Source organism: Diceros bicornis, chromosome 17 (genome assembly GCF_020826845.1).
Source record: "Diceros bicornis minor isolate mBicDic1 chromosome 17, mDicBic1.mat.cur, whole genome shotgun sequence".
Classification (NCBI taxonomy): Eukaryota; Metazoa; Chordata; class Mammalia; order Perissodactyla; family Rhinocerotidae; genus Diceros; species Diceros bicornis.
The window spans coordinates 19,790,251-19,818,031 of NC_080756.1; the positions used below are offsets into that span (position 1 = coordinate 19,790,251).

Sequence of the window (27,781 nt, forward strand, 5' to 3'; positions counted from 1 at the left end):
GCTGCTCTGCCGTTGGGTGAGGCGCGGAGGGAAGTGGAAGGCGGTCCGGGTGGGGCCAGGCGGACCCGGCCAGGTGGGCGCTGGGGCTGCGAGAAGAGGTGCGTCTGGCGCCGGGTTTGCGGTAGGAGGGAGGGCGTCTGAGGCGGTGAGCCGTGGCGATCGCGGGGTTGGGGGGAAGGCGGCACCTCCGGCTCCCTCCGCTGGGGCTCCCCCAGTGCCGGGAGCGGCCTGAATGGGCGGTGGCTAGGGAGCGGGGGGCTTCTTTCTTGGCGCCCTGTTTTCTGGAAAGCCGGGGGCGTCTTTTGAGGTGGTGGCTTGAACAGGACAGGAGCCACCCCAAAGAAGTGGCTCTCAGTTAAATACAGAGTTTGGGAGTTGTTGGGGCAACAGCCCCGTCCTTTTCAGAGGAACTGGGCTTTTTCGAAGGAGACAGCCCTGGTGTTGGAGAGGCTGGGGCGGCTTGAGGTGGAGCCCCTTTCCCTGGGAGCTGCGTGTGTCTAGGTAGGCTGGGCCAGGCAATGACATGTTGCCCTTCCCAACCTACTTCTTAGCCTTAGTAAGAACGAGGCCTTACTTTTACACTTTCATGTACATTTCTCTTCCCAGGATTTCATTCGTAGGCGGAGGGTGTGTGTAGGAACGTGCGGCGGGTGGGAAGATAAGTAAGCTTTTTTTTTTTTTTTTCTTAAAGAAGTGTCATTATCATTCTCTTTAATGTGTGGGATGAGCTTTTCGAGTTGTTGAAAGTGTTTAGAGAAGGCGCCTTTCCTGTGGCTTAATCATTCAACAGGTATTTATGAAGTGCAAAATAGAAGTACAAGCCAATCCTATTTGGCCTTAAAAGAGCTTGCAGTTTATTTGGTGTGATAAACTTAAAAAGGTAAATGATGATGGTGAATCTAGTAGGCCTTTACACTGTTGAGAGTACTGTACACTAGTACAGCCCTTTTAGAAAATATTTTGGCAGTATCAAGAGCCATAAGAGGTTTTTACCCTCTGATATAGTAACCCCAGCCTTGGAAATCTCTTCTAAGGAACAGGGCCACCTGAAGAAAAACACCGTCCACAGTGATGTTCAATTCATTCATTCAGTGAATGTCTATTAATCATTTGCCAAGTGTCAGGCACTGTTCTGGGCACAGGGCCTCAGCAATGAACAAAACAGAAAAATCTCAGCCTTCTTGCAGCTTACTGTTGGAGAGACAGACAATAAACAAATAAGTTAATATAGGAGTATGTTAGATGGAGATAAGTGCTTTGGAGCAAAATAAAACAGATGTGTTGGGGGAAAAGATGCAATTTAAAATAGGGTGGTTAGGAAAGACCTCACTGAGAAAATGACATAAATCCCTGAAGGAGGGGAGGGAGTGACTGCGCCAAAGATTCCAGGCAGATGTAACTGAAAAACTGGAAATTACCTAAATGTCCGAAGAGGAGAATGGTTGAACAAATAGTTATTCATCAACTTTTTGGAACTTAATGGAAACATGATAGAAAAAAGCAAAACAAAATTATATATAATCTGTGATTGCAGTTCTATGAAATATGAGTGCATAATGGGCAAAGATTAGATGAGAAGGTATATATAGTTGGTTAGAGTGGTAGGTTTTAGTTTCACTATTAAGAAAACAATTTTTTTTTTGAGGAAAATTGGCCCTGAGCTAACATCTGCCAATCCTCCTCTTTTTGCTGAGGAAGACTGGCCCTGGGCTAACATCCATGCCCATCTTCCTCCACTTTATATGGGACGCCGCCACAGCATGGCCTGACAAGCGGTGCGTCGGTGCGCGCCCCGGATCCAAACCTGCGAACCCCGGGCCGCCTCAGCAGAGCGCGCGCGTTTAACTGCTTGCGCCACCAGGCCGGCCCCGAAAACAATTTTTTTTGAACATGGAAAATTCACAGTATGAGGCAGTGTTAATTATATTTGCCAAATGAGTGTTGTAGATAATAAAGAAGAGATTATTTTGGACTGAAATGGTTAGTGAATGCTTGAGTGAATTGGTAAGACTTATATTAGACCTTGAAGAATGGACGCTTCAGAGTGGGAAGAATTCACAGAAGAAAAAAAGAGAACTTAGTATGCCGAGCTGGTAATAATTTTCTGAAAAATAATAATTCAACTCCTCCCTTCCCTGTTTTAGTCTTCATTCATGTTGGACTGAGGACGTTCTGTTTACTCTTTCTGCAATTGATTTGCTCATAAGAACATTTGGTTTCAAGATATTCCTTCTGCCTGCCAGTTGTATAGAGCCTTTCGATATGGCGAAGCAGAAGCTGGACATTTGGGAAAAGAATCTTTCTGAAATGCTTTCATATGCAAGAATCTTGTAGGATTAAGACTGTCTTAGGGAATGGTTTTCCTTAGCAACAGAGAAACTATATTGTTGATTTCTTGGGAATCTCCAGATTTAGTAATGTTCGTGAGAATGTTTTTCATTAAACCTCTTTCCTGAAAAACTCAGGCAACCTTCCATTGCTTTGTCTTGAAATGTGTAACACCCTTGATGCATCTAAAAAACCTGATCTATAGGTCTTGTAATAATGTTGTTTGTAGGGGGAGGAAGAAGAGGATAGAGACTTTTCCCAGGATACTCTGCAGTTAAGATCTGTAATAGTCTGTTATTCTGAAGGACGATGTCTGTCTCTTGGCTGGGTGATTGAAATTAAATTGGGGACTCAAAGCAATCACATCAAGCTGCGACTCTTTCCTGGTGATGCAAAATTGCTCCCTTAGGGATACTCAACAGATTGGGAATCTGTAACATGGTAACTTCTCCACCTCTGGGGCTTCTCATCAATAACAGCTGAGATTCTCTAGCACCTTTTTGTTTAAAGTGCTCCACAAACTGATTTCTTTGCTACACATAGGGATCGTTTCAGCTTTCCCGAAAGGCAGCCGCCTCTGTAGTGAAAAGTGACAGCTGTTTCACAGCTTCAAAGCAATGTACGACAATATGACTTTGTTTTCATTTCCATTCACATTAGTATATCTCCCAGCTATTGAGCCAAATAATAAAGGGAGGAGAAATAAAGAAGTATTCATGAGAGCGAAAATGTGACCCAACAGGAAAATTAAGACCATTTTCAATTGACATTGAATAGAATGAGTAAATTTTAGCTTTTCGAGTTACAGTTTGGCTGAGATATCAGTTAGTACTGATGCAGAAAGATATTTTTGTCATCTATAAATAATTCCTGAGAGTCACTTCTATAGGACGTTAATAAAAATGCATGGTCCCCAGCATATAAAGAGAAGAGGATTATATTTTGCTAGTGCTGTTTTTGGATTACCCCAAGTAAACCTATGTAAGAGGAAAAACTAACTCTTCTCAGATGCTGCAAGCCTCATGTAGAACAGCTTGTTTAAGGGCCTAGATCTGGTCAAATTTTGCTGTCTCCTCCATTCTTCTTGGTCTGGGTTCCAGCTGTGATTTGGTAATCGCTGTTCTAGGATGTAAATAACAGCTATCAGACCAAAACAAAAACAAAAATTTCATACCCGCTCTAATAATACTTTGTATTTTTATGGTAAGGTTCAATTTATACATTATAAAACTTTTACCTGCATTAATTGATAATATTCTCTGAGGTAAATATGACAAGTATTGTTTCTATTTATAGATGAGTCTCAGAATTTAAGTGACTTACCCAAGGTTATACTATTTTGTTTTCATCTGTATTACACATTGATATTCAGGTAGAATGGAGATTCTTTTGACAATAGAATCATGGGTGTCTTCTGTCTGTATGTATGTGTGTTTGTTCTCTGACTTCCTTTTATCAAATATTTATTTTTGAATACTGAGTGTGTGTGTAATACAGTAGTGCCAAATGTAAGATTTCTTCTCTAAAATTTACAGTCTACCTGGGACATAGGGTAGAGACATGGTAAAGTTAAATTAGAGTGCAGGGTGTATGTGTTTGAGTGCCAGCTGAGCAAAGCAGTGCGGGGAAGGTCAGTTGAAGCGAGTGATGATGCCCTACAAGTGGTGAGGGGATGGGTTAATGCACATGAGAGAGGTCCACAAGGTTTGGTGATTGCACTTATAGAAAAGGGACTACCTTAAGATTATGCTGAGATTTGGACTGAGTGATTGAGAGAATGATAAAAATAAGGAAATTAAAATTGGGAGTCAGTAGGGTAGGGGGTAGGTATGTCAGTGGGTAGGGAAGTTGATGACCTATGTGAGGGGGAAGGACAGAACAATGTCTCAGAATCAAGCTCATGTCTAGGGCATCGCAAGCAAACTGAGAGCCACAGGATTGGAGCTGGGAGAGAGGCTAGAGCTGGAGGGAGAAAGGGTGAGTTGTCTGTAGAGACGTAATAACTGCAGTGAGATAGTTTGATATGTTCTTCGAGAGGTTGGATCTTTAGGGAATGTCTTGTGTTGAGAGGGAAGATTAGAGGAATATCCATAATCAAACTATTTGTAAAACTCTAAATCTGGAGACTGTGACGAGCTGACCGAGTTAAGGGTTACTTACCTCTTTGTTGCTTAGTGATAGAGTACTGGGAGTTCAGTTAAACTGCTCTCTCCTCGATATGAGGTATCGTGTTAGGAGAACAATGTGGATCCAAGTAGTTGTATGAGATGACAGTTACCATGGTGAGGCGATGTCCCCAGGTAGGTTCTCTGTGTCTTTAGTCTTTTCAGGAATCGTGATGGTTGTGTTTTCAAGAGAGTACCTCCCCCAACCCTAACTCTAGGGAGTGGTATGCACAAAGAACATAGGAGAGAACAACAGTGGGCTAGAGGAACTTGAGAAAACGTGAGGATTTCTTTTAAACGGAAGAAAGGATCCGGTTGTTGTATTGTCATTTAAGGCATAAAGATCTGAATTTTTTTTTTTTTAAACAACTAGTTTTTAATACTCTAGTCGCACTGTGAAATTTTCCTTATCTGCATTCTTGGACAGATCGAAGTTTTCCTGTGTGCTGAGCTCACTGTCTTATAGTCTCAGAATCTACAGATGAGAGCCGAGATGATAGAAATCAATACCCCATGTTAAAACTGATCAGTGTCTTCCGTTTTTACTGGGAGCCAAAGAAAATCATTTGAATAGGCTACTGACTGCCCTGTTCCTGCTTCTGTCCTGTAGCGCAGGTATTTTTGCCTGTTTTGTCATATTGTTAAATTCATGGGCATCTCCATGACTTCCAGATCTCTTCCTGCCAGTTTTAATGCTATTCCTTTAGTCCTGTTCTTAGTTTAGAGAAAGATCTGTGTAATAAATTTGTTGGACTGGTTGCTTGGCAGCTTGCTGTGTTTATGCAGCTTGGAACGGATGCGTTGCCATTTGAAAATGTTGGTTTCCGGCCCTGATTCAGGTGTACGTATATTGCATCCAAGCTCGGATTGGATTGAATTGAAAGGTTTTTTTGCTATTAGAGCAATCATCATACAAGTACAAATGAATAATTCTGCGGCATTTAATAGAAGATATCTTTATGTTTATATATTCCTTTGTGCTTTGTGGGTATTTTTTTTTTCTTTCTTGCCCACATAGGCTTATGGTATGATCTTATGAATATTGTAAAATCACTAAATCTTCATAAAAGAGTTCTTAAAATTTTATTTAGATGCATGAAACAAGGACCTGGAGTAGAATGTTGAAGGGGTGGTTAGGAGAAACATAAGAAGAATCCTTTAATGGTATTTCTGAGGACATTCAATTTTCAAATGAAATTTGATTTTTTATTTCATTTCCTTGATAATTTTCATAACGTCCAGTCCATGTCTTTCTTTCTTGACTGTTAAATGAAGATCTTATTTCCTCAAAATGTTCCCAGTTAAAATCTATTCAGAAAAGAACTGCTTGTAAGGACACCATTTTTAATGTAATATCAGCAGGCCTTTGGGGGGAAATGTGAAGCCTGAAATTCACTATATAGGACACAGTAGCACGTGATTTTTCCTTTGCCCTTCTAACTGTGAAGGTGGTGTATTGTCTCCTTGGTGCCAGAGTGTGGTACGACATAGTCCTTTGCCTATACTTAGTATAAATTTATTAGACATAGTCCCTGCATGCAGTTCAGCAGAGAGCCCTGCATTACAGAAATAATTCTTGTGCTGCTGAGCTGGCGATTTCCCCACTTAATCACTCGTGTGACGTCACCTGTGCTGTTGGTAAGAAATGTGCTGACCATGTCCTGAGTTTTAAAAGGCAGTTGCAACAGGGGTACTAGCTAAAAATGAAATTAAAAATAAACCCCTTAAGTTACATTGAAGGTCTTCAAAGTCCAGAAGGGATAAAGTGGCAAAAGTGTTCTGTTAATCAATAGGCTTGACCAAAAACCACATTTTGTAATTGGTCACCTGGTAATCAACTGACGTGCTTGTCCCTAATTGCTTTCCTCCAGGCTCCAGAGTGAGCGCAGAGTGGAGGAGGAGAGGTAGGCAGGAAGGGGTCTTATCTTCAGAGGTCTGAAATGCTTTTCTAATTTTCGAATGAGTGTTAACGTTTCAACTTTGTTTTTATGATAAGAATTACACAAAAGATCAATTGTTGGCTTGAGATTCTTATGATGGTTGCTACAAATGGAAGAGTCCAGATGTTACTCCCTGATGGCTCTACTGGATTGCTGCTGAATCTTTTGTCTGGGGGAGGAGGCAGGACCCCTAATGTATATTTGATTTCTTGGCAGAGAGATGGATACCACGATGCTGAATTTGCGGAATCTGTTTGAGCAGCTTGTCCGCCGGGTGGAGATTCTCAGTGAAGGAAATGAACTCCGTAAGTCATTCTGAGCTGGCCTGTAAGAAGAGAAAAAACAGATTTCAGATTTGGATTTTCTACAAAGCTGAAGTGTGTTCAAATCTTAAAATTGTTTTTCTTTTGGGTTACCTGAAAAGAAAGTGATGGTCACTTATCCACGGTCAAAGCTTAACGGACACTCTTTCTAAATGGTCCCTTTTTTTCTATGGTTCTGTTTTTTTTGTGAGGAAGATCAGCCCTGAGCTAACATCTGCCAATCCTCCTCTTTTTTTGCTGAGGAAGACTGGCCCTGGGCTAATATCTGTGCCCATCTTCCTCCACTGTATATGGGACACCGCCACAGCATGGCTTGACAAGCGGTACGTCGGTGCGCACCTAGGATCCGAACCTGGGCCGCTGCAGTGGAGCGAGCACACTTAACCACTATGCCACCGGGCCAGCCCCATCTGTGGTTGTTCTTAAATGCATTACCCAGATCGTTTTCATTATCAAGGTTCTCTTTCCACTCAATAGTTGGCCTTAGTTACTAGTTTCATTTTCATACCATGAACTGGGCAAAATCTCCTGAGTTTCCATGGGTGTTGCTTTTTTGTTTAGAGTAGTACTGTAGTTTTCTACAGTCTTTATCCTGGGCTTTCTTTGTGTCTATAAAACATTTCCAATTGAAGAGGAGAAAAATGTCGTAATTTCTTTTTGAAGAAGGGACTATTCATCTGCTTTTACCTACTTCATTTATTTGATACTTAGTATTAAAGGGTGGAGATTGGGTGGAGATCTGGGGAGAAAAAGGAGGTGGTGAGAGAGAGAACAGTTGCCTGGGGAGAAGATTAGTGAGAAAGGAAGGTGGGCTGATGGCACTGACTTAAGTGAGCTAAGGAAATTATTCTTTATCAGCTTTTCTATGGGTTGCCATTCAAATCCTGTTTCAGATTTTCATTGGGACCTAACTTAGTAAGCGTTGCTCTTAAGTCAGCCTCATTGGTATAAAGGTAATGCAAGAACTGTGTCTTAAAATTTTTTTTTTTTTTTGGTGAGGAAGATCAGCCCCGAGCTAACATCCATGCCAATCCTCCTCCTTTTTTTTTTTTTTTTTTTTGCTGAGGAAAACTGGCCCTGTGCTAACATCTGTGCCTATCTTCCTCCACTTTATATGGGACGCCACCACAGCGTGGCCTGACAAGCGGTGCATCCGTGTGCTCCCGGGATCCGAACCTGGGCCGCTAGCAGTGGAGCATGCGCACTTAACCGCTACGCCCCGTTAAACCTTTTATTAAATCTCCACAATACTTAGTGCAGTGTCTTACTTATGCCATTCAACATTTTCTTTAATATGATTAATGTTTTTAATAGCTCTTATCCACTTACAGACCTTTCAAAACAATATTCTATTTTCTCTAATAGCTGTTGCATGACCCTATCATCTGGTACCAGCTCAGTCACCATGATGGCATACTAATTAGGCTTCTCTTTGAGGTCACATCATCTCAGAAGATGGATTACTTTGGAGTCTACTGGGAAAGAGTATTGAATCAGAGATCTTAAAATTCAGGTTCATTCAACAGATATTTAGTGAGTACCTCTCACAGCTTCTAGCACATGTTGAGTCGAGGGAAAGAGATGACTAAATGACTTCATGGAGAAAAGTAGAGTTTGAGTTGAGCCTTAGATGTAGGGTAGGATCCCAACAGGCAGAGATAAAAGAGGCGTTTAGGGTCAAGAGAATAGCCTGAGTGCAGGCAAGAGGATGTGGGGTCTGAGGGGAGTAGGAGTAAGGGAGAGTGACACGATGAGAGCTGTGCTTCTGGAAGATTACCCTGGCAGAGGTGGAGGCTAGGAGGCTAATTAGGACATGGTTGCTGTGGCTCGGGAAAGAGTCGATAGGAGCCCTGACTGGAGTGGTGGTTGTGACGATGGAAACGAGGGGAAATGGGTGGAAGAGGTGGTGATAGTAAGATCTCTCGGACAAGGCAGCTGATGGGATGTGGGGACAAGGGGGGACTCTGAAGTTTGGAGTCTCAGTAACTAGTGCTGTCTTTTAACTGTTATTTCTGTATCTGTTTCTCCATCTGTAAAATAGGAGTTTACATGTCTTTATCTTCTTTGTGAGAGTGCTGTGAAGATTTGGGGATAAAATGAGATACTAGTTGTGAAAATATTTTGGAAGTAATTATGCCAAAAAACCCCCCAAGATATTTATTTTTACAGATACTCTTATTTTATAAGCAAATTTCTATCTTCCCATTGATTTCTGTTATAAAATCGAGGTACATTTTGCCTCCCTCTCCAAATCCCTAACTTGGAACATTGGCTTTTGAGGAACTAAAGTGGCTCAGTATTTTCTAGACTCTAGAGTCTCCTTTCTGCAACCACCCCAGTCTCTGTCATCTTCTTTGATCATAGGAATTCCTCCATGCCTAATAAGTATCCTAACTACTTACTCTTGTCTTTCATCGTAATAACTTCATTCTTCTTTCTCCTTTTTGTATAGTTTTTTTTTTTAATAATTTTATTTATTTATTTTTCCCCCAAAGCCCCAGTAGATAGTTGTATGTCATAGCTGCACATTCTTCTAGTTGCTGTATGTGGGACGCAGCCTCAGCATGGCCGGAGAAGCGGTGCGTCGGTGTGCGCCTGGGATCCGAACCCTGGCCGCCAGCAGCGGAGCATGCGCACTTAACCGCTATGCCACGGGGCCGGCCCATATAGTTTTTTTTTTAGAGCTAAGTCCAAGGTTACTAAAAGATCAGAGTGAAAGTTAATATTCAAATAAAATGACTTTAATAGCCTAGGTATTTTGTTATCTTTGTTTTCCCCAGTCTATGTGGTTTTTATCTTCTGTTTTTATCATGAGCTGCCTGAACTATTTTGATGTTGTTGGTGTGTAAACTAGGAATAAATATGTTATCAGGTGCCTATTGTGTGTCAACACTGTACTAGGTCTGTGCTATACTGTGTACAGTAGGCAGTACTAAAGTGTACATGACAGGGTGCCTGTCTTCAAGGAGATTATGGTATTTAAGTTTCAGAGACAGGATTCTTTCTCATGAAACAGAAGATAATATAAGTATCAAAATATATGCTTTTGGGAAGTATAGAAAAATTTAACGTGGAGCAAACAGATTAAGAAAGTATTCATAGAGCAGATGGGACTAGAAAAATGGGTCCACAAAGACGAGTAGGTAGAACATCTCGTTTGGAGTGCATAGCGTGATCACAGTGAGAAGGCAGAAATGAGCTGGCTCATTTCTGGCAGGGACAAACTAGCTTGACTAGAAAGAAGGTATTGTGTAGTGGTGGGAGGTAAGTCTGTGATTAGACTGGTTAGGTAGGCTTGGATACCTGAATTTTAAATTTGATCTGAACAGCAATTCTTCATTCATTTGTTCAATGAATATTTCCGTGCCTACTATGTGCTAGGCAGAGTGTAAGGCACTGGGGAGAAAAGAGCAAAAGAGACACGAGGTCCTTGCCCATAAGAAACTTAGACCGGAGTCGGGGAGACAAAAGGAAGAGCCTGTGCAAAGGCCCCAGAAAGAGTGAGCTGAGAAAACAAGATTTCTGGAAGTGCTTTAGTCTTTTTTGTGAACTATCAACCAAATTCTGATTTTTTTTTTTGGGGAGGAAGATCAGCCCTGAGGTAACATCTGATGCCAATCTTCCTCTTTTTGCTGAGGAAGATTGGCCCTGGGCTAACATCCGTGCCTATCTTCGTCTACTTTATATCGGATGCCACCATAGCATGGCTTGACAAGCGGTGCATCCGCGCACGCCGGGGATCCGAACCTGCGAACCCTCAGGCCGCCGGAGCAGAGCTCGCGCACTTAACCGCTATGCCACTGGGCCGGCCCTGATTTTTTCTTTTTTATGAATCAAAGATTATCCTCAATTTGTTTAAGGAAATTTCCCTTTTCTTTTTTCCTTTTTGATAGATGAATTTCATAATTTAATATTTACATGACTTTTTTAAGGAGATAATTTGAATTTAATAAATCTCTTGAATGTGTACTTCGTGACAGGGGCTAGTACCAAGTCAAATTGTGATTTACAAACTGACCCAAAAAATGTCATGTTTGTTGATTTCCAACATCAAAATTTTTCCTGGTCTGTGCCTTGTTGAGTGCCTTGTTGACCCATCCTAGCAAACTTAGTTCATAACAGAATTGTACATAAAAAGTAATATCTTAGTCATGTATGCAAATGTTCCAGTTTTGGTCTAACATGAACTAAGCAGAACTAGTAATTTAATCATGTGTACTATTAAAATAGGAGTTCCTTCCTTGAAATGAACTGATACTTTATTTGGTTTGAGTTCCATCGTCCAACTTTATTTGGTTTGAGTTCCATTGTCCAATTCAGTTAACCCTGTAATGTATGCAAATAACAATGAATAGAAATTAAAATCCAAGTTTAATAAGACTTATCAAGAAGGAGGATACTGACAGGCCCCGTGGCTTGGCGGTTGGGTGCGTGCTTTCCGCTGCTGGCGGCCCAGGTTCGGATCCCGGGTGCGGATCCCGGGTGCGCACCAATGCACCGCTTCTCCGGCCATGCTGAGGCCGCGTCCCACGTACAGCAACTAGAAGGATGTGCAGCTATGACATACAACTGTCTACTGGGGCTTTGGGGGGAAAAAAATAAATAAATAAATAAAATTTAAAAAGAAATTAAATTAAAAAAAAAGGAGGAGGATACTAAAGAACAAAGAAACCAGCAAAATTAGGTCAAATGGAAATCTTTTCATTCTCAAAATTGGTTTTCAATTCAGTAAATGTTGAGTGTGTATGCAGCACTACATTTAGAAACATTTAATTGACCACAGTGTGGAGCTAGATAGTTTTTAGACTGTATTGTTGAAAAGTGTGTTTCTTGTTCTTTATTTTTTGATATTGAAATATTACATACATCAGAAGAGTACACAGATTATAAGTACACTGCTTGATGAATTGCTGAAGTGAACATGGCTGTGAACCAGATTTTTAATTTTTTCCTTGTGAATCTATAATGATGAAAGAGTTAAATTTGCAAAAGGATATACTGTTTGTTTTCTTTTTCTTTAAATTAAGGAGAAAAAAACTTAGTAATGTGTTTCAAACTGCTAACTAAACCACCATATGATTTAAAACTATTTGAATTGTAATAATATATGTATGTTTTTTGGATCCTTGATATTTGCATTGTCTCAGATAACTAGCTCATAATATCCTGTTTTGCTAAAATCTATTGTTTGATAAAAACTGAAGGTTCCTTATGTATAAGACTGAGTTTCTCTAGATTGAATTGGTATCCTAATTTGAAAGTTTGAAATTTAGTCAAATTATTAAAATTGCTTAAAAAGAGCACTAGATTGTTCCTATGCTCTTAGGTTAAATTCAAATAGGAAAAGTACCCTTACTACCTAAGAAGCTGCTGGCTTCGTGTGAATTTGGCCTATTTTCAGCTCTAAACTGGGTTAGTTTGACCAGGAGTAGCTGTACACCTTAGAAACTTCCTCCAGGACTGGCAGAGAGTGATGCTTAGAGATAGATTGAGGTTAACTAGAAAATAGTAAGGCATCGTAGAAGGACAGTCTTTGCCAATGGCAGGTGATAAGAGTGAATGCCACCAGGGTTATCGTTCTTTAAGGTGCTGCCTTGGAAGTGACACTCTCTTTGCAGATGTTTGAAAAGAGTCCACATTCCACTATCAGTGACTCACCCAAAGCTCATAGGATCTTTTCTTCCTGTGTCTTTCCCACTGGAATGTTTACATACCCTTCAGGGCAGTGTTAAACAGCAAAAGCAAATTGGCTCTTTAGTTTCAAATCAATATTGGTATAATTATATGGCTGAATGGAATTGCAGGCCTAGACATCTATAATATTAGTCTACGTCTACCGGAGCATATTACAGCAGTTACATTTGAATTTGCCTTTTAACGTGTCTCTGGCACAGCAACGCGTGACTCTAAAGGAGTCTGTTTTTGTTTTATAGCCATAACTGTCCTGGTGCGTGACAGCTGCCCCAAAGGTATCCTCCTTTGATTGCCTTCTGTTCAGGAGCTTTCAGTGTTGGTGTTACATCTGGAGCCAGGTGACTAATGAGTTACTTATTCTATAGCAGATGCCACTGGCTAAGCCAAGTAAGTGGCCTAGTGAAAAGGAATTGCTTCCCACCAGTCTCTCATCCAGAGTTTGAACATGTATCCAGGACCTGCTCCTCGGTATTTTCAGCTGGATTTGGCCATAATTTAGCTGGTCTCTTAATTATGTATTTGCAGTAAAACTAACCAGAGGACTCATTTATTAGAGCATTTATAACTCTGTTTGATGCTTGAATTATTAAAATTTTCCCCTTTCCTTAGAATTCATCCAGTTGGCAAAGGACTTTGAGGATTTCCGTAAAAAGTGGCAGAGAACAGACCATGAGCTGGGGAAATACAAGGATCTTTTGATGAAAGCAGAGACTGAGCGTAGCGCTCTGGATGTTAAGCTGAAGCATGCACGCAATCAGGTGGATGTAGAGATCAAACGGAGACAGCGAGCGGAGGCTGACTGTGAAAAGCTGGTGTGTATTGTTTTCTGTGCTAGAAGCGGGACGGCGGGGGAGGGGGAAACATCATCGGATCATGTTTCTAGTTGCCAGATATACCTAGTTTCTTCCTCCACGTTAAAGAACTAAAAGCAATCTGTCCATTGACAACTTATCCGTGATTGGAGCTGAAACTGCAGTCTAGTCTAGGAATCCTGTTCTTCATAGGTTGGAATTTAAATTTTTTCCTCCTTAGACTTGAAACTATAACTTAATAGACAGATTTCAAATGAGAATTTAAAGAATTAAAATTAGAGGAAAAGGCAGGGAATTCCTAGCATACTTGACCTGTCACAAGATAATTGGCCATCTCTCATGCTACCCAGAATATCTTCATCCTTATATCAATAGCTACTGTGTCACTGATACAAGCAAGACAACTCTAAGTCTTTCCTTCATCACTGCTCCTAGTTCAGGGTAAAGGGCTAGATGTATTAAACCAGTTGAGCAATGTGGTAACATAGAACACTATCATTCTGATGTACCCGGGGGGTGCGTCATGGTGCAAAGGAAAGAAAGCCTTTACCAAGAGGGACTAATCCATCTTGGTACAGTGTTAGATGCCTCAGTAAGCTCAAATTGTCTGGTTCTGGTGCATCACAGCTTTGTATCCATTTTAATGCATTTTGCTCCACCATTTACAAAGGTGGGTGGCTACTTTGTCTGCAGAAGAAGCCAATAATTGTCCTGATAAAATAACACTAAAGTGCTTTTGCTATGTGAAATCTATTTTGAGACTCTCATTTTGCAATACTCTCTCCTCTTGGATTAGCAGTTTGATCCAAAAGTCTTGTAGCAGAAACCCTACTATTCTAGATGGAGTTCATTTACCAGTCAGAAATCAGAGACACAGTCTGGGCTTGATGAGAATTAATATGCTATTGGTGTAGCAGCCTTCCTGAAGGATCATTTGCATAACGCTGTATATTAATGTCTTCTGGTCTGCCCATCCCATAAATTTGAGGTGAAGCTTTCTCCCCTGGTTAGTTAGGATGTTTTACTCTGCTTTGGTCTGTAGGAAAGACAGATTCAGCTGATTCGAGAGATGCTCATGTGTGACACATCTGGCAGCATTCAACTAAGCGAGGAGCAAAAATCAGCTCTGGCTTTTCTCAACAGAGGCCAACCATCCAGCGGCAATGCTGGGAACAAAAGGTGGGGGAACTGCATCTGTTGTCATCTGACACAAGCAACACAGCTGTCAGAAGTTCTTTTATCTGAACTCTTAAATATATTGCTTCTGGAATGTGTGCTGAATAAGGCAGAAAAAGACTTTGGAGGAAGGGTAGATGGGAAATTGTCACTGGGGCCTCCCTATTTCTTTTCTTTTCTTTGTTTTTTTAATCTTTCCTTAGGATGTTGTTTCACCATGGGTGAAATTTTTATGTTGGTGCTAAATTGCACATCAATAACTAATCCTGCACATTGCTAAGGAGCCCAAAAGTGAAAGTGGCAGTTCAGCAGTACTTTCGCTGTTTACTCTCCTGAGAGGTCTTGTAGCTCTTCTGGTTTAGAAAGGCCTTCTGTGAGCCAAGACCAGATAATAGTTTTGGTTCCACTGCATCACTATTTAAAATAGTCTCAATCAGGCCTTGAATTTAACACCCTCAATACAACGTGGGGAAAGGTCAGCACTCTGAGAGCTGTTTATTTTGTTGCCTGGTTGTTTTATGGGGAATCTTTATAACTAAGAAGATGTACGGGCTTAATTTCTTAAAAAGTTAATGCTGGGTCATACTCTCTGTTGTAGAAAGCAACTACAGTTGAGATCAAATTAAACTTCCCTTTTCTGCCTTGTGAATTTTAGTAGCCTGTAGTACCAACTCAGCAGGGAATAGCACCCATACCCCTGAGTCTAACCTTCCTGAGTAAGGCCTTTGCTGGGAAAGCAGCTGTGCTGCATGTGTAGTTGTGCATGCACGCACGCACACACTCCCCCATGAAAGCCATCAAAAGCAGCCCACCACAGCTAGGGGTTGAGCTTGTAGTTATCTCCAAAGGGAAGCAGTTGCTGTGAAATTGCTGATGTGACCTGACTGGTATGGTTGTTCAGGGTGTTGGTGGATTTTACTTTCCCAATCTTCTGTGTCTAACACTTGTATTATTTCACTCCTCTAGACTGTCAACCATTGATGAATCTGGTTCCATTTTATCAGATATCAGCTTTGACAAGACTGATGAATCCCTGGTAATGGTCATTTGCTCTCTGAGAATTATCTGTTTCTCTTACCTCTGCTTCCTCAGGAATATCTCTCCTGCCCTCTCTTCTGGAATTCCTTTATTACTACTTTATTAGTTGATGTTTTATAGATACTGAGCTAGCATTTTAAAATATAAATCCACACAAGCTATAAGAGACTGGCTTATGTATTTATTTATTTTCTGGAAGTGAGGATACGTATTCAGGCTTTGGCATGAGGTTAAATTTATTTAATGGATCTGTAAGCTGCATGTACTAATTGATTATATCTTGACTTATTAAAGCCCCAGCTAGCAATAAAAAAATTAGCAAGACTCTATCCAGGCAGGGTTATTGGCTGCTCTTGGGGGGAAATAGACTTGTGCCTTGTTTCTGAATTAGTTTGGTTCTTAAGGAAAACTTAGTCATATTTCACGATTAGAAGGAAACCAATGCCCTGGAACTTCAGCCAAAAGACTGCTAGAAGTTTGCAGGCACCATATAATGCTTTGATCAACAATGGTTAATGTGTCTAAACTGTTTCTCACCCTGCTTTTGTGGGGCGGCACCCTTCTCTTAACTTATGGTGGTGTTTCTGCCTAAAAGGTCATCTCCTAACATTTCCATCTTTGATGTTCAGGAGACTGGTAGTTTATTGGTTTGTGTATCTTTTCTGTTTTACTGGCTGAAAGCTAGCAAACAAAACAATAAATCAGGAGGCTATTGGCTGATTTTCTGATGATAACAAAACAAGAGACAACTACTTGTTACATGGTCTAAGAGTTTTCTGTCCAAATTTAGTGTTTGACTAGGGAAATAATTGCTATTTTATAGATATGAATATTAGGTATCACCTTTTTGAAATAAGGAATGATATAGATATAATAAAACTAGAATATATTATTAGCTGATTTTGGAGCTAGACCTATGATAATGATATCTGTTGTAATGGAAACTGAATCAAACAACATTACTTAACCATGAATTGGAGAGGTTAAATTTATTTAGCCAAGCTACTATTTGCCATATTCAACTGTTTCTGGATTTTGTGTTCTCAGGGATTATAAGGAATAGGGAAGTCACAGATAGCTACTAAAAATGAATGCAAATGGTTAAAATAAGTGAAGTGAAAGTAGACCACAGTAAAAGACAATTCTTGAGTGGTGATGTATTTTTTAGGGCCCAAGGAAAAGAGATGATTAAGAGACATAAAACCTGGGGCCGGCCCCATGGCTTAGTGGTTAAGTGCGTGCACTCTGCTACTGGCGGCCCGGGTTCGGATCCCGGGCGCGCACTGACGCACTGCTTGTCCGACCATGCTGAGACAGCGTCCCACATACAGCAACTAGAAAGATGTGCAACTATGACATACAACTATCTACTGGGGCTTTGGGGAGAAAAATGTTAGCTCAGGGCCGGTCTTCCTCACACACACAAAAAAAGGAGACATAAAACCTAAAGTAGAACTTTTTAAGTGGCTACCTTGTACAGAACATCTGATTAGACAATAGCAATCCCTAAGAGCAAGAATCACATCTACACGATCACTATAGTAGATAACATTCTGTAAGTTCTAAAACTAATTACAAAAACAATCAGAAATAAAGGACCAGGCACTGGAGATAATCACGACAGAAGTTGATTCTTTAACCTTTTCTTGCCTCTGTGGTATTGATTCCTGATTCTATTATAATAGCTTCAATTTTTGAAAGAAAACAAGTTAGCTTCCTATAGCTCCATAGCTATGACACTTGGCACCCTCCCTTCACCCCTCCCCGAATTGTAAATTGGGTAGTCTGACTCAAGAAACCTTTAAAATTCTCTGTAAATTTATTTACACAGGGTTTAGGGGAGGCCTAACCAAAGAAAGAAATTAATATGGTATAATTGTCAACAGGATTGGGATTCTTCTTTGGTAAAGACTTTCAAACTGAAGAAGAGAGAAAAGAGGGTATGTATGATTTTGTTTAGGTTTTTTTTTTACAAGGTAACAATAATAGAGTTTTCTCTTGAAATTTTCCCATGATCCTGCATTCCTGACATGTTGCTCTAGCCATTGTTAAACATATATTACAGAGGAAGCCCTGCTGGGGGGTGCTATTGATGTCCCTGTCCTGTTTCACTGTTCTGGGCTGCTCTCTGTTCATTCACCCAGTGGAAAAGGATACACTTAAGTTTGGTTTGAGTTGTCATATGAATTTTTATGCAAGACTTTTGTGCTCTGATATAAGCTTCAGATGAAATTTGTGTATAATGGGATATACAGAGATCTATTTGTGTGTGCTTGTTTAGGGTACTTAATATGTTTCCAAAGACTTCATATCCTTAGATAGGATTACAGCTCTGCTTTTTCTGGTGCTGTCATCTAAATTTTTCCAAAGCTTGCTCGTTTCTTCTAGGGCATTTTTGTGTTGGTACAACTTAAGCTTCATGTGGAAATAGGCAATGAGAGAGAGCACATTGTTTGTTATTTACTGTAGCCCTGGTACTTAGGACTTGCATCCAAGTTGTCTTATGGAATAATTTTATCTTCTGTGCTTCACATCTTCTATTTGGCACTAAAGTTATTGGTCTTTGCCCCCTCTCTAGCGCTCTAGTAGCAGACAGTTCATTGATGGTCCCCCTGGACCTATAAAGAAAACTCGTTCCATTGAGTCCACAGCAGACCAGGTAAGAATATTCAGGCCAAGAGGATTGTGGTTTTGGACACATCAGAGATTGGTGTCTCCAAGCATTAAAAATCCTGAGGCAACATTGCAGTGTTATTTTGAGAGAAATGCTTGGTGAGAGTTTTTCTGTGTAATAAGATCCTATCATCCATATGAATGGAATTACTCTAAGCAAGCAACTGTCAGCTTTATGTTTGATTCTTAGTTGCTGTATGTATACCCCTGTGATCTATATTTCTGTTCTAAGGTATGAGATTTCAACTTAAGAGTGTTTTGGGGGGCCGGCCCCGTGGCTTAGCAGTTGGGTGCGTGTGCTCCACTGCTGGCGGTCCAGGTTTGGATCCCGGGCGTGCACCGATGCACCGCTTGTCTGGCCATGCTGAGGCGGCGTCCCACATACAGAAACTAGAAGGATGTGCAGTTATGACATAAAACTATCTACGGGGCTTTGGGGAGAAAAAGGGGCGGGGTGGGAAGAGTGTTTTGTGTTGGGGCCTTAAGTCCTGACCAAGACTCAGGAATTTTTCGACTACTCCAAAACACCCTATAGTGGAGGTGAAATTAGATTCAAATGTTTATCCTTCCCTCATTATTACTTTTGTTTCAGGGGAATGAATCCATTGTTGCAAAAACTACAGTGACCGTTCCCAATGATGGCGGTCCCATTGAAGCCGTGTCCACTATTGAGACTGTGCCATATTGGACGAGAAGCCGAAGGAAAACAGGTCTGCTGGGTGTGTGGCTGAATTGCCTGTGTAAAACAACTGGTAGAATTTGGGGAGCTCTGGTTTCCCAGAACATTTCTGAGGCAGGGATTGGATGTGCTGGGTAGTTTCTTACTGCACTTATTGGGGACCAGAGCACTGCTTGTGTCAGGCTCTACCTTTGGATAGCTGGCCTGGCCTGTGTCACTGGTGCATAACTTGTTATTCTTGAAATAATGTTTTTGCATAGCCATTATATTCACTTCTGATTATGGTTACAGATTACTGGTTATCTACCAATTATATTAAAATTGGAGTTAAAATTCAGAAGGAACAAAACACTTATGACTCAAAGCTTAAAGTTGCTTGTTTTCTAGGTGCTTTACAGCCTTGGAACAGTGACTCCACCTTGAGCAGCAGGCAGCTGGAGCCAAGAACCGAGACAGACAGTTCCAGCACTCCACAGGGTAACGGAGGGATGCGCCTGCATGACTTTGTCTCTAAGACGGTAAATCTGTCATCGCTCCTCCTTCTTTTGGGCACATTTAATTTTTTAATTGTGAAAGTGATGTATACCAGGAACAAATTTCAGTACTTTAGTGTTATAAAGTTAAATGTTGAATGTCCTTCCTCCTTCCAATCCCACTCTCCAGGGGTAACTACTGGTTACAGAAGGCGTGTATCTTTCCATCCTGTGAGTAAAAGTAAACTAAAAGAAAGCAACTTTTCAGAAGCAGTTGTTTGTGCTTTTTAGTGATACATATTTACATTCTATGCTTGAATATGGCACATTTTGACCGTTGTCCCATTTGACTTCCTCATAAAAACCCAAGCAAACTGACTGAGATCAGAGGAGTTAACTGACTTGTTGGAGGCACCTGCAGTGAGTGGCAGAGTTAACGTGGAGGTTTTCTGACTCCTCGTCCACAAGTTCTTTCCACTACTGCACACTGCTCCCTTATGCAAATAACCTTATGGATGACCTTATGCAAGTTACTTAGTCTGTTTTGCTTCTATTTCCTTATTATTTTTTTTTTTTGAGGAAGATTGGCCTGAGCTAACATCTGTTGCCAATCTTCCTCTTTTTTTTTTTCCTCCCCAAAGCCCCAGTACATAGTTGTATATGCTAGTTGTAGGTCCTTCTGGTTCTTCTATGTGGGATGCCGCCTCAGCATGGCTTGATGAGCGGTGAGCAGGTTGGCACCCAGGATCCGAACCAGTGCCACCAGGCCGGCCCCTATTTCCTTATCTTAAAATAAAGAAAACAGGGGCTGGCCCCGTGGCTTAGAGGTTAAGTTTGACGTGCTCTGCTTTGGTGGCCTGGGTTCAGTTCCCGGGTGTGGGCCTACACCACGTGTCAGCAGCCATGCTATGGCGGTAACCCACATACAAAATAGAGGAAGATTGGCACAGATGTTAGCTCAGGGCGAATCTTCCTCAAGCAAAGAAAGAGGAAGATTGGCAACAGATGTTAGCTCAGGTCTAATCTTCCTCACCAAAATAAATAAATAAATAAATAAAAAACAAAGAAAACAAAACCTCCTTTGTAGGATTATTGTGAGAATTACACAAGTAAATATGTGTAAAGAGATTAGGAAGTTCAGCACATTCTGAGTGCTTTAATAAATGTTGGTTGATGATGATAATTTTCTAATTCATACCACTCTGTTCCTTCTGCCCCATTTCATCCTCAGGTTATTAAACCTGAATCTTGTGTGCCATGTGGAAAGCGGATAAAATTTGGCAAGCTGTCTCTGAAGTGTCGAGACTGTCGTGTGGTCTCTCATCCAGAATGTCGGGACCGCTGTCCCCTTCCCTGCATTCCTACCCTGATAGGAACACCTGTCAAGATTGGAGAGGTATGACCTGGGGGAGCCATCATTGTGTTATGGTTTCTTTAGCTTTTCCAAAGCTTAATGTCAGTTTTTGTTCTAAAATTAATGATGCCAAGTATATTTCCTTCCACGAATAACGAATGGAAATTATAAAATGTTAACTTGCAGCAGAGTCCTGTTTGGGTTTGTTTGTCTGTTTAGTAACCTTTCCAAATGAACTCCTCTTCCCTTTCCTCCCCACTTTCCCTTCCCTCCCCTCACTCCCTCCCCCCTCTTTCTTTCCTCCTCTTCTCTTCCTTCCCCTCCTCATCCAATCCTATTCTGTAAAATTTCAAACATATACAAAAATAGAGAGATTAGTATAACTAACCCTGGTTCCTGTCACTCAGCTACCACAATGACTGATTCATATCCAGTCATAATTTATCAATACCCCCATCTCCTCCTGGCCCTGTCCAGTGAATTATTTTGGAGCAAATCACAGCCATCATATAATTTTATCTGTGAACATTCTTTCTCTTATATTAGAGATATTCCATTCTAGGCTATTAAGATTAGGTTGCTTATTTCTAAACATTGATTCAATCTATTAAAAAATTATTTATTATACAAGCAACATTAGCAAGAATCAAAACAAAATGACTATGCTGCTACCCAGCCCCCAGCAAATCAAACATTTACTTTTCTTTAATCTTAAGAGTTCTTATCTGTGCATATAATTTTTTACAAATTCTCTGTGCTCTAATGTAGAACCCTGGAGTTCTCCCCTACAGATAGGTTTGTGTCACAATCAACTGTGAGTTGTGTTAAATAATTTTTCTTATTAAGGGTAATTCAAGTGTAATAAAGGGTTTTAGAGGAATAAATTCGTTGATATTGAAGGCCACACCTGTAATTTCCTTGTTGCTTGCTTTCTGGGACCCTGGCGTGGAAGGGATGCAGGGTGGAGTTGTAGCCAGTGGTCTTATTGCTTGTTCCCGAAAGAGTGTGGTACATGTGACCGTAAATCAGTCCTGGTGCAGAGGTAGGAAAAGGAATTGAGCGTCTCTGTTCTAATATATGTTTTGAGACTAGGAATTTAAAAATAGACATGTTGTCCCAGCCTGAGTATTAGTCTGGAGATGGGTCTTCCCGCTGGTCTTCATCTGCTGGTCTAAGTGGTATAAATAGTCATTTAAAGCTCTCTTTTCAGGGAATGCTGGCAGATTATGTGTCCCAGACTTCTCCAATGATCCCCTCCATTGTTGTCCACTGCGTAAATGAGATTGAGCAGAGAGGGCTGACCGAGGTAAGAGTCACCCCTGAGAGAGGGTGAATTTGTTATTTGTGTTAATAGTTAGGTGGTTCTTAACTGAAAGTGTTATCTTGCTAATAGATAGGCCTGTATCGGATCTCAGGCTGTGACCGGACAGTAAAAGAGCTGAAAGAGAAATTCCTCAGAGTGAAAACTGTACCCCTCCTCAGCAAAGTGGACGACATCCACGCTATCTGTAGCCTCCTGAAAGACTTCCTTCGAAACCTCAAAGAACCCCTTCTAACTTTCCGGCTCAACAAGACCTTTATGGAAGCAGCAGGTGAGGGCAGATCTTCATACGTGAATGTGAGTCCCACAGGGGCAGGGATTTTTGACTCTTCTGTAGTGAACAGTTTTATCCCCTGCCTAGTACGGTGCCTGAAACATAGTAGATGCTCAAATACTTTGATGGATGAATAACTATATCCATGTTCCCCATGCCTGTCCTCTTCCATCTGAACTATATAGGGTACTAACAGGTTTTTTTGTTGGTGTTTTTTTGCTGTTTTTTGGTAAAGTTTTAGGTTGTCCTTTTGAGCTTGGAGCTATCTTTGATTTCTTTTCCTCACACCCTACATTTAATCCATTTGTAAATCTTGCCAGCAAAGGTCGTGTAAAATAGATCTTAAATTTGTAATTTGTCATTCCTTCTACTACCGCTCTTGCCATCTCTCACCCTGGAGTGGTGTAAGAACCTACTGATTTTCCTATTTCTACTCTTGCCCTCCACAGTGTGACCCTCATCCAGTAGCTAGAGTGGGTGGTCCTTTTTAAATTTAAATTAGGTGATGTCCCTTCTGTCCTCAGTGTCCACCAGTGGCTTCCCATCACTCTCAGAATAAAATCCACGGTCCTTAACACGGCCCAAAAGAGCCTACATGACTTGGCTCCTGGTTATGTCTGTAACATCATTTCCTTCAACACCCTTCTGTTCTCTCCTTCCTTTCTAGTTACACTGGAATTCTTGCACTTCTTAGAACGTGACCCAGCTTCCTCCCATCTCGAGGCCATCACATTTGTTGTTGTCTCAGCCTGGAATGATATTTGCATGATTTGCTCCTTTACTTCTTTCAGGTTTCTTTTTTTGGATATCTTGTCCTCAGAAACACCTTTCCTCACTACCTTGTCTAAAATAACAGCCCCTGTTACTTTCTAGCTTCTTGCCTGCCTTATTTTATTTATTTATTTATTTTTTTGTGAGGAAGATCGACCCTGAGCGAACATCTGCCAATCCTCCTCTTTTTGCTGAGGAATACTGGCCCTGGGCTAACATCCGTGCCAATCTTCCCCCACTTTATATGGGACACCGCCACAGCATGGCTTGACAAGTGGTGCGTCGGTGTGTGCCTGGGATCCCAACCGGTGAACCCCCGGCCGCCGCAGTGGAGCGCGAGCACCTAACCGCTTGCGCCACCGGGCCAGCCCCTTTCCTGCCTTATTTTAATTATATGTATCAGTACCTGATAGATATTTGCTTTTTGACTAACTCCTCCAATAGAATGTACATTCCATGAGGCAAAGTCTTTGTTTAGTTCGGCTTTATCCTGAGCACTTAGAACAGTACCTGGCACACAGTAGGTCTTAAACATGTTTTATCAGCGAATACTTTCTTGATAATTATAGTCACTGCAGTTGTGTGTCTGCCTTCCTACCACATGTGTTGCCAGCTGCTTTCCCTAACTGCAAGAGCCGGTTTTTTAAAAGTTTCTGATTTCTAAATATTGAGCTGTTAGCCAGTATCCTGCTTGTTAATGAAACTAGAGTCTGATGCAGTCATGAACCTAATCAGAAGTTTCAGAAGCTTACTGTATAGATGAGACTTTGTGGTCGATAACTTGGAAGCCTGCTGTCAAGGGAAAGAAGTCTAGGCCTCTTGTTGCTTTCTTTCCATTTACAGAGATCGCAGATGAGGACAACAGCATAGCTGCCATGTACCAGGCTGTGGGTGAACTGCCCCAGGCCAACAGAGACACATTAGCATTTCTCATGATTCACTTGCAGAGGTGAGTCCAGCAGAAACTTGTTTCTGGGAGTTAGAGAATTTTCCAAGGGGAAGATAGTGTGAGTTAGGTGTTAGGGAGGGAATGTGAGGGGTGAATTGTTTTCTTGTAGAACTTATATTTTGGTCTGTGTTTAAACAGAGGGGCAAGTCTTCTAATTTAATGCTCTTTTGCTTAGAGTGGCTCAGAGTCCAAACACTAAAATGGATGTTGCCAATCTGGCTAAAGTCTTTGGCCCTACAATTGTCGCCCATGCTGTGCCCAATCCAGATCCAGTGATAATGTTACAGGATATCAAGCGTCAGCCCAAGGTAGGCAGGCGTGTGTGTGTGTGTGAACTTGTATAACATGATAACATGAGAGAATGATGAGAGGTAAGCTCCAAGCTTTGGAAGTTTGCTCATATATTTGGTGGCTTTTAGGTGGTAGAGCGCCTGCTTTCACTGCCGCTGGAGTACTGGAGTCAGTTCATGATGGTGGAACAAGAAAACATTGACCCCATGCATGTCATTGAAAACTCCAACGCTTTTTCAACACCACAGACACCAGACATTAAAGGTGAGTCCTAAGTGGTGCTTCTGGAAGGGCCTGACTCCCTCTCTGGTTTTGGTCCTGTGCCCTGTCCTTTGCTAGAGCCCTCTAGCCTTTGCTAGAGCTGTTTGAACTTCATCTTCTTCTATAAAAATTAAATTCATTTTGACAATTCTAACATTAAAGGGAAATTTGTACGGTTCTACCATTCTAACTTTTTTTCACTTTTCCACGTTCTTCTTTACCCGTATAGATATTTTAAAACATAGATATAATAATAATTAGATATAATTTGTTCTTATTTCGCTTAGCGTATTGTGAGAACCTTTTCTGTTACTATATAATCTTATTTATCATTTTTATGGTTGTAAACTATAATTACTTAAATGTTCTATTAGGTATTGATGTTATTTTTCAACTTTTCATAATTATAAATAATGCTGCCATCGACATTGTATGTATATACCTTGTTTTTTTCCTAATGATAAATTCCCAGGATTGGGAATCACTGAATTAAAGCACTTGAACATTTCTATGTTTCTTGATATGTTTTACCAAGTTGATCTCTTAAAGGCTTTTGCCAGTTTGTATTGCCACCAAAAATGTATGAGGCTGGTTTCATTCCAACCTCACTGGCATTGGGTACCTGTTGTTTCATTACTGCAAGTTCCTTCTTATTTATTTATTTTTTTTGTGAGGAAGATCAGCCCTGTGCTAACATCTACCAATCCTCCTTTTTTTTTTTTTTTGTGCTGAGGAAGACTGGCCCTATGCTAACACCCGTGCCCATCTTCCTCCACTTTATATGGGACGCCGCCATAGCATGGCTTGCCAAGCGGTGCGTCGGTGTGCGCCCGGGATCCGAACCGGCGGACCCTGGGCCGCCACAGCAGAGTGCACGCACTCAACTGCTTCACCACCGGGCTGGCCCCTGCAAGTTCCTTTTTAAGGGAGCATATTGTTTTTTCTAGTATAGGTAAAAATCAAATGGTCAGGTGTTAGATTTGTGAAGTTTGGAGTTTGAGACTGGCCTAAATCAGGACGTGAATGTCAGCTATTCATTGAGCAGCTGCCTGCATAGTTCAAAAGATATGCTGGTGTGTTACAAAATGATGGCAAAAGTAATCTCTGGGGTTTTACTAGGTCTCTAACCGTAGCTCTTAAATGCTTCACAGGATATTCAGCTTAAGACTGGCCATGTGCTTTCTTTTTTCCCCTCCTTTAAAAATGTGTCTTGACTTTGATTGCAGTGAGTTTACTGGGGCCTGTGACCACTCCCGAGCATCAGCTCCTCAAGACTCCTTCCTCCAGCTCCCTGTCGCAGCGAGTCCGCTCCACCCTCACCAAGAACACTCCCAGGTATGTGGAGTTAGCCTGTTCAGGAAATGAAAAACGAGTGCTTCCTCAGACTTCTTTCTCATCGTACTGAAGCTTATTGAAAGAAAAATTGAATTAGATCTTAGCTAGCAACTAGACTTTAAAAGAAACCTGGAGCCATAAGGATCCCGTTTTTTTAAAGGGTCTAAAGGTCTTTGCTGTTTCCCATCTCTCATCTCAGGTGACAAAGAGTAGCTTACAGAGGAGTTGAGGGTTTCCTACTGTGAGTTGATTATATCAAGTAGTGTTATAGCTTATTTACCATTTTTTATAGACTGCTTTTCCAGTTCATTCTCTTTTTCTTTAGATTTGGAAGCAAAAGCAAGTCTGCCACCAACCTAGCACGACAAGGCAACTTTTTTGCTTCTCCAATGCTCAAGTGAAGTCACATCTACTGTTCCCTTCCAGCGTTGACTGACTGCAAGGAAGAGTGCACCTGTGCTCTCCTCAGCCTCCTGTACTCATTACTACTTTTAGCATTCTCCAGGCTTTTAATCAAGTTTAATTGTGCATGGGGGTTTTATTAAAACTATATATATCTCCCTCTCCTTCTCCTCAAGTAACGTAATATCCACGGCTGTGCTGTCATTGCTGGAGCTTTTAGTTGGGAGATCTGTACAGGGGTGGAAGGGTGGTATGGAAGTCATGGTGATTCTTTAGGGGGCTGGGGGGCATCCCTTTGGCTTAAAGCCAAATGTTGCTCATGGAATGACCTTTCTCTGGTGTCATTTAGAACTAATTTCCCTGAGACAATGACAGAAGCCCTACCTCTGGTAAGACTGACGTCTCGGGGTGGGAAGAGGGAGGGGAGGGTAAAGAAAGGTTTGCACAGAGGATTTAGGATGGCTCGTTCTGAGAACTTGGAAGTTCCCCTTCCCCCATTATGAACTGAGCTGTAACATGGAGCCTTCATAAAAATGCAATAGAGTGAGGATGGAACTGATGATGGGAGTATGCTTAGCTTTAAATTGGATTGATTAGGTTTAATAGTATGAAGTGGCACAACCTTGTAAAAGTGATACTACAACTTGTATTTATCTCCAGTGGGCCTCTGGGTGGACTTTGGGTTTGGTTGGGGGTCAAAGCCATTTTGTTCTTAAGTTGAATTCATTCTGATGCTTGACCCCCCTACCCCTGCCTTGTCCATTAGAGTCCCACTTCTAAAGTCAGTATGCTGTCTATTTGGCATTTCAACTAACAATTAAAAGTAGGCTAAATGGGAAGATTGTCAATATTTTGTGTGGCAAGAAAAGCCACAGTCATTTTGTCTTTGCACTTTGGATGCTGAAATCTTCCTGTGGAACGTAGCCACATCTAGATACATGTAAGCTTTTCTTCTATTAAAATTATTTCTAATGTCTATAAAAACGCTTTCTTCTATAGAATGTTTCTGACCCATAGTGACCCTTGTCTGTAAAACACGTTTGGAATAATATTTGGAAAAAAGTAAATAGTTTTTTCAAAATGAATGCGAGGTTGGTTTTCTTGTCCTGGAAGGTTACCTTCAAAGCCTTTTTTTTAGAAAATATTTTTCTCAAAGTGTTTTGTGTCTATTGTTCATCCCCACCCCCACCCCAGCTTGACCACCACCAGGAGTTTGTTTCTTCGTTTCTCATTCAGTCTTTTTCATTGTCCAAATTAAAGTCCTAGATTTGTCCTATGACAAATTGAAGGAACTACTTTAAACAAAAACCAAACTTTTTAAACAAGTCTTTAGGGATCAGAATGGTACAGATTAAAAAAAACACCAAATGACTCTGGCTGGCGGACTGCCTGGAGCATCCTTCACTGCTGGAAGTGACTCTGGAGTGAGCTGGGATGATTAACTGAGGGCACCTGCACTTGGAACTCGGAAGCTGGTGAACAGAATGTATCTGAGATTGAACGTAAACAGTTGCAGGCTTAA

The 27,781-nt window shown here is 41.1% G+C and overlaps 1 protein-coding gene across 6 annotated transcripts; it reads left to right on the forward strand.

Moving 5' to 3' along the window:
• RACGAP1 (Rac GTPase activating protein 1) lies at positions 1 to 27,344 on the forward strand. 6 transcript variants are annotated; one of them, XM_058558301.1, is made up of 18 exons: positions 222 to 501; positions 1,035 to 1,221; positions 6,654 to 6,738; positions 13,060 to 13,262; positions 14,305 to 14,441; positions 15,405 to 15,474; positions 17,363 to 17,416; positions 18,055 to 18,135; positions 18,742 to 18,859; positions 19,216 to 19,346; positions 20,533 to 20,697; positions 21,866 to 21,961; positions 22,049 to 22,247; positions 23,865 to 23,970; positions 24,146 to 24,278; positions 24,390 to 24,525; positions 25,749 to 25,857; positions 26,183 to 27,344. In XM_058558301.1, the coding sequence occupies exons 3-18, from the start codon at positions 6,654 to 6,656 to the stop codon at positions 26,256 to 26,258; spliced, it is 1,899 nt and encodes a 632-aa protein (XP_058414284.1). In that variant the 5' UTR covers positions 222 to 501; positions 1,035 to 1,221; the 3' UTR covers positions 26,259 to 27,344. The 6 variants fall into 6 exon arrangements, with proteins under 6 accessions (XP_058414287.1, XP_058414283.1, XP_058414284.1 ...); XM_058558304.1 differs by lacking the exons at positions 222 to 501; positions 1,035 to 1,221 and adding an exon at positions 1 to 16 and having other exon boundaries at positions 6,650 to 6,738; XM_058558300.1 differs by lacking the exons at positions 222 to 501; positions 1,035 to 1,221 and adding an exon at positions 27 to 98 and having other exon boundaries at positions 6,650 to 6,738.
• The last annotated feature ends 437 nt before the right edge of the window (positions 27,345 to 27,781 follow it).

What these genes read in the sequence shown, in the direction of transcription:
- RACGAP1 (XM_058558304.1), top strand. Translation starts at nt 6,654, where the DNA reads ATGGATACCACGATGCTGAATTTGCGGAATCTGTTTGAGCAGCTTGTC. An exon ending in AGCAGAGAGGGCTGACCGAG is followed by an intron (nt 21,962 to 22,048) that starts GTAAGAGTCACC and finishes TCTTGCTAATAG; the next exon opens with ATAGGCCTGTATCGGATCTC. An exon ending in CTCACCAAGAACACTCCCAG is followed by an intron (nt 25,858 to 26,182) that starts GTATGTGGAGTT and finishes CTTTTTCTTTAG; the next exon opens with ATTTGGAAGCAAAAGCAAGT.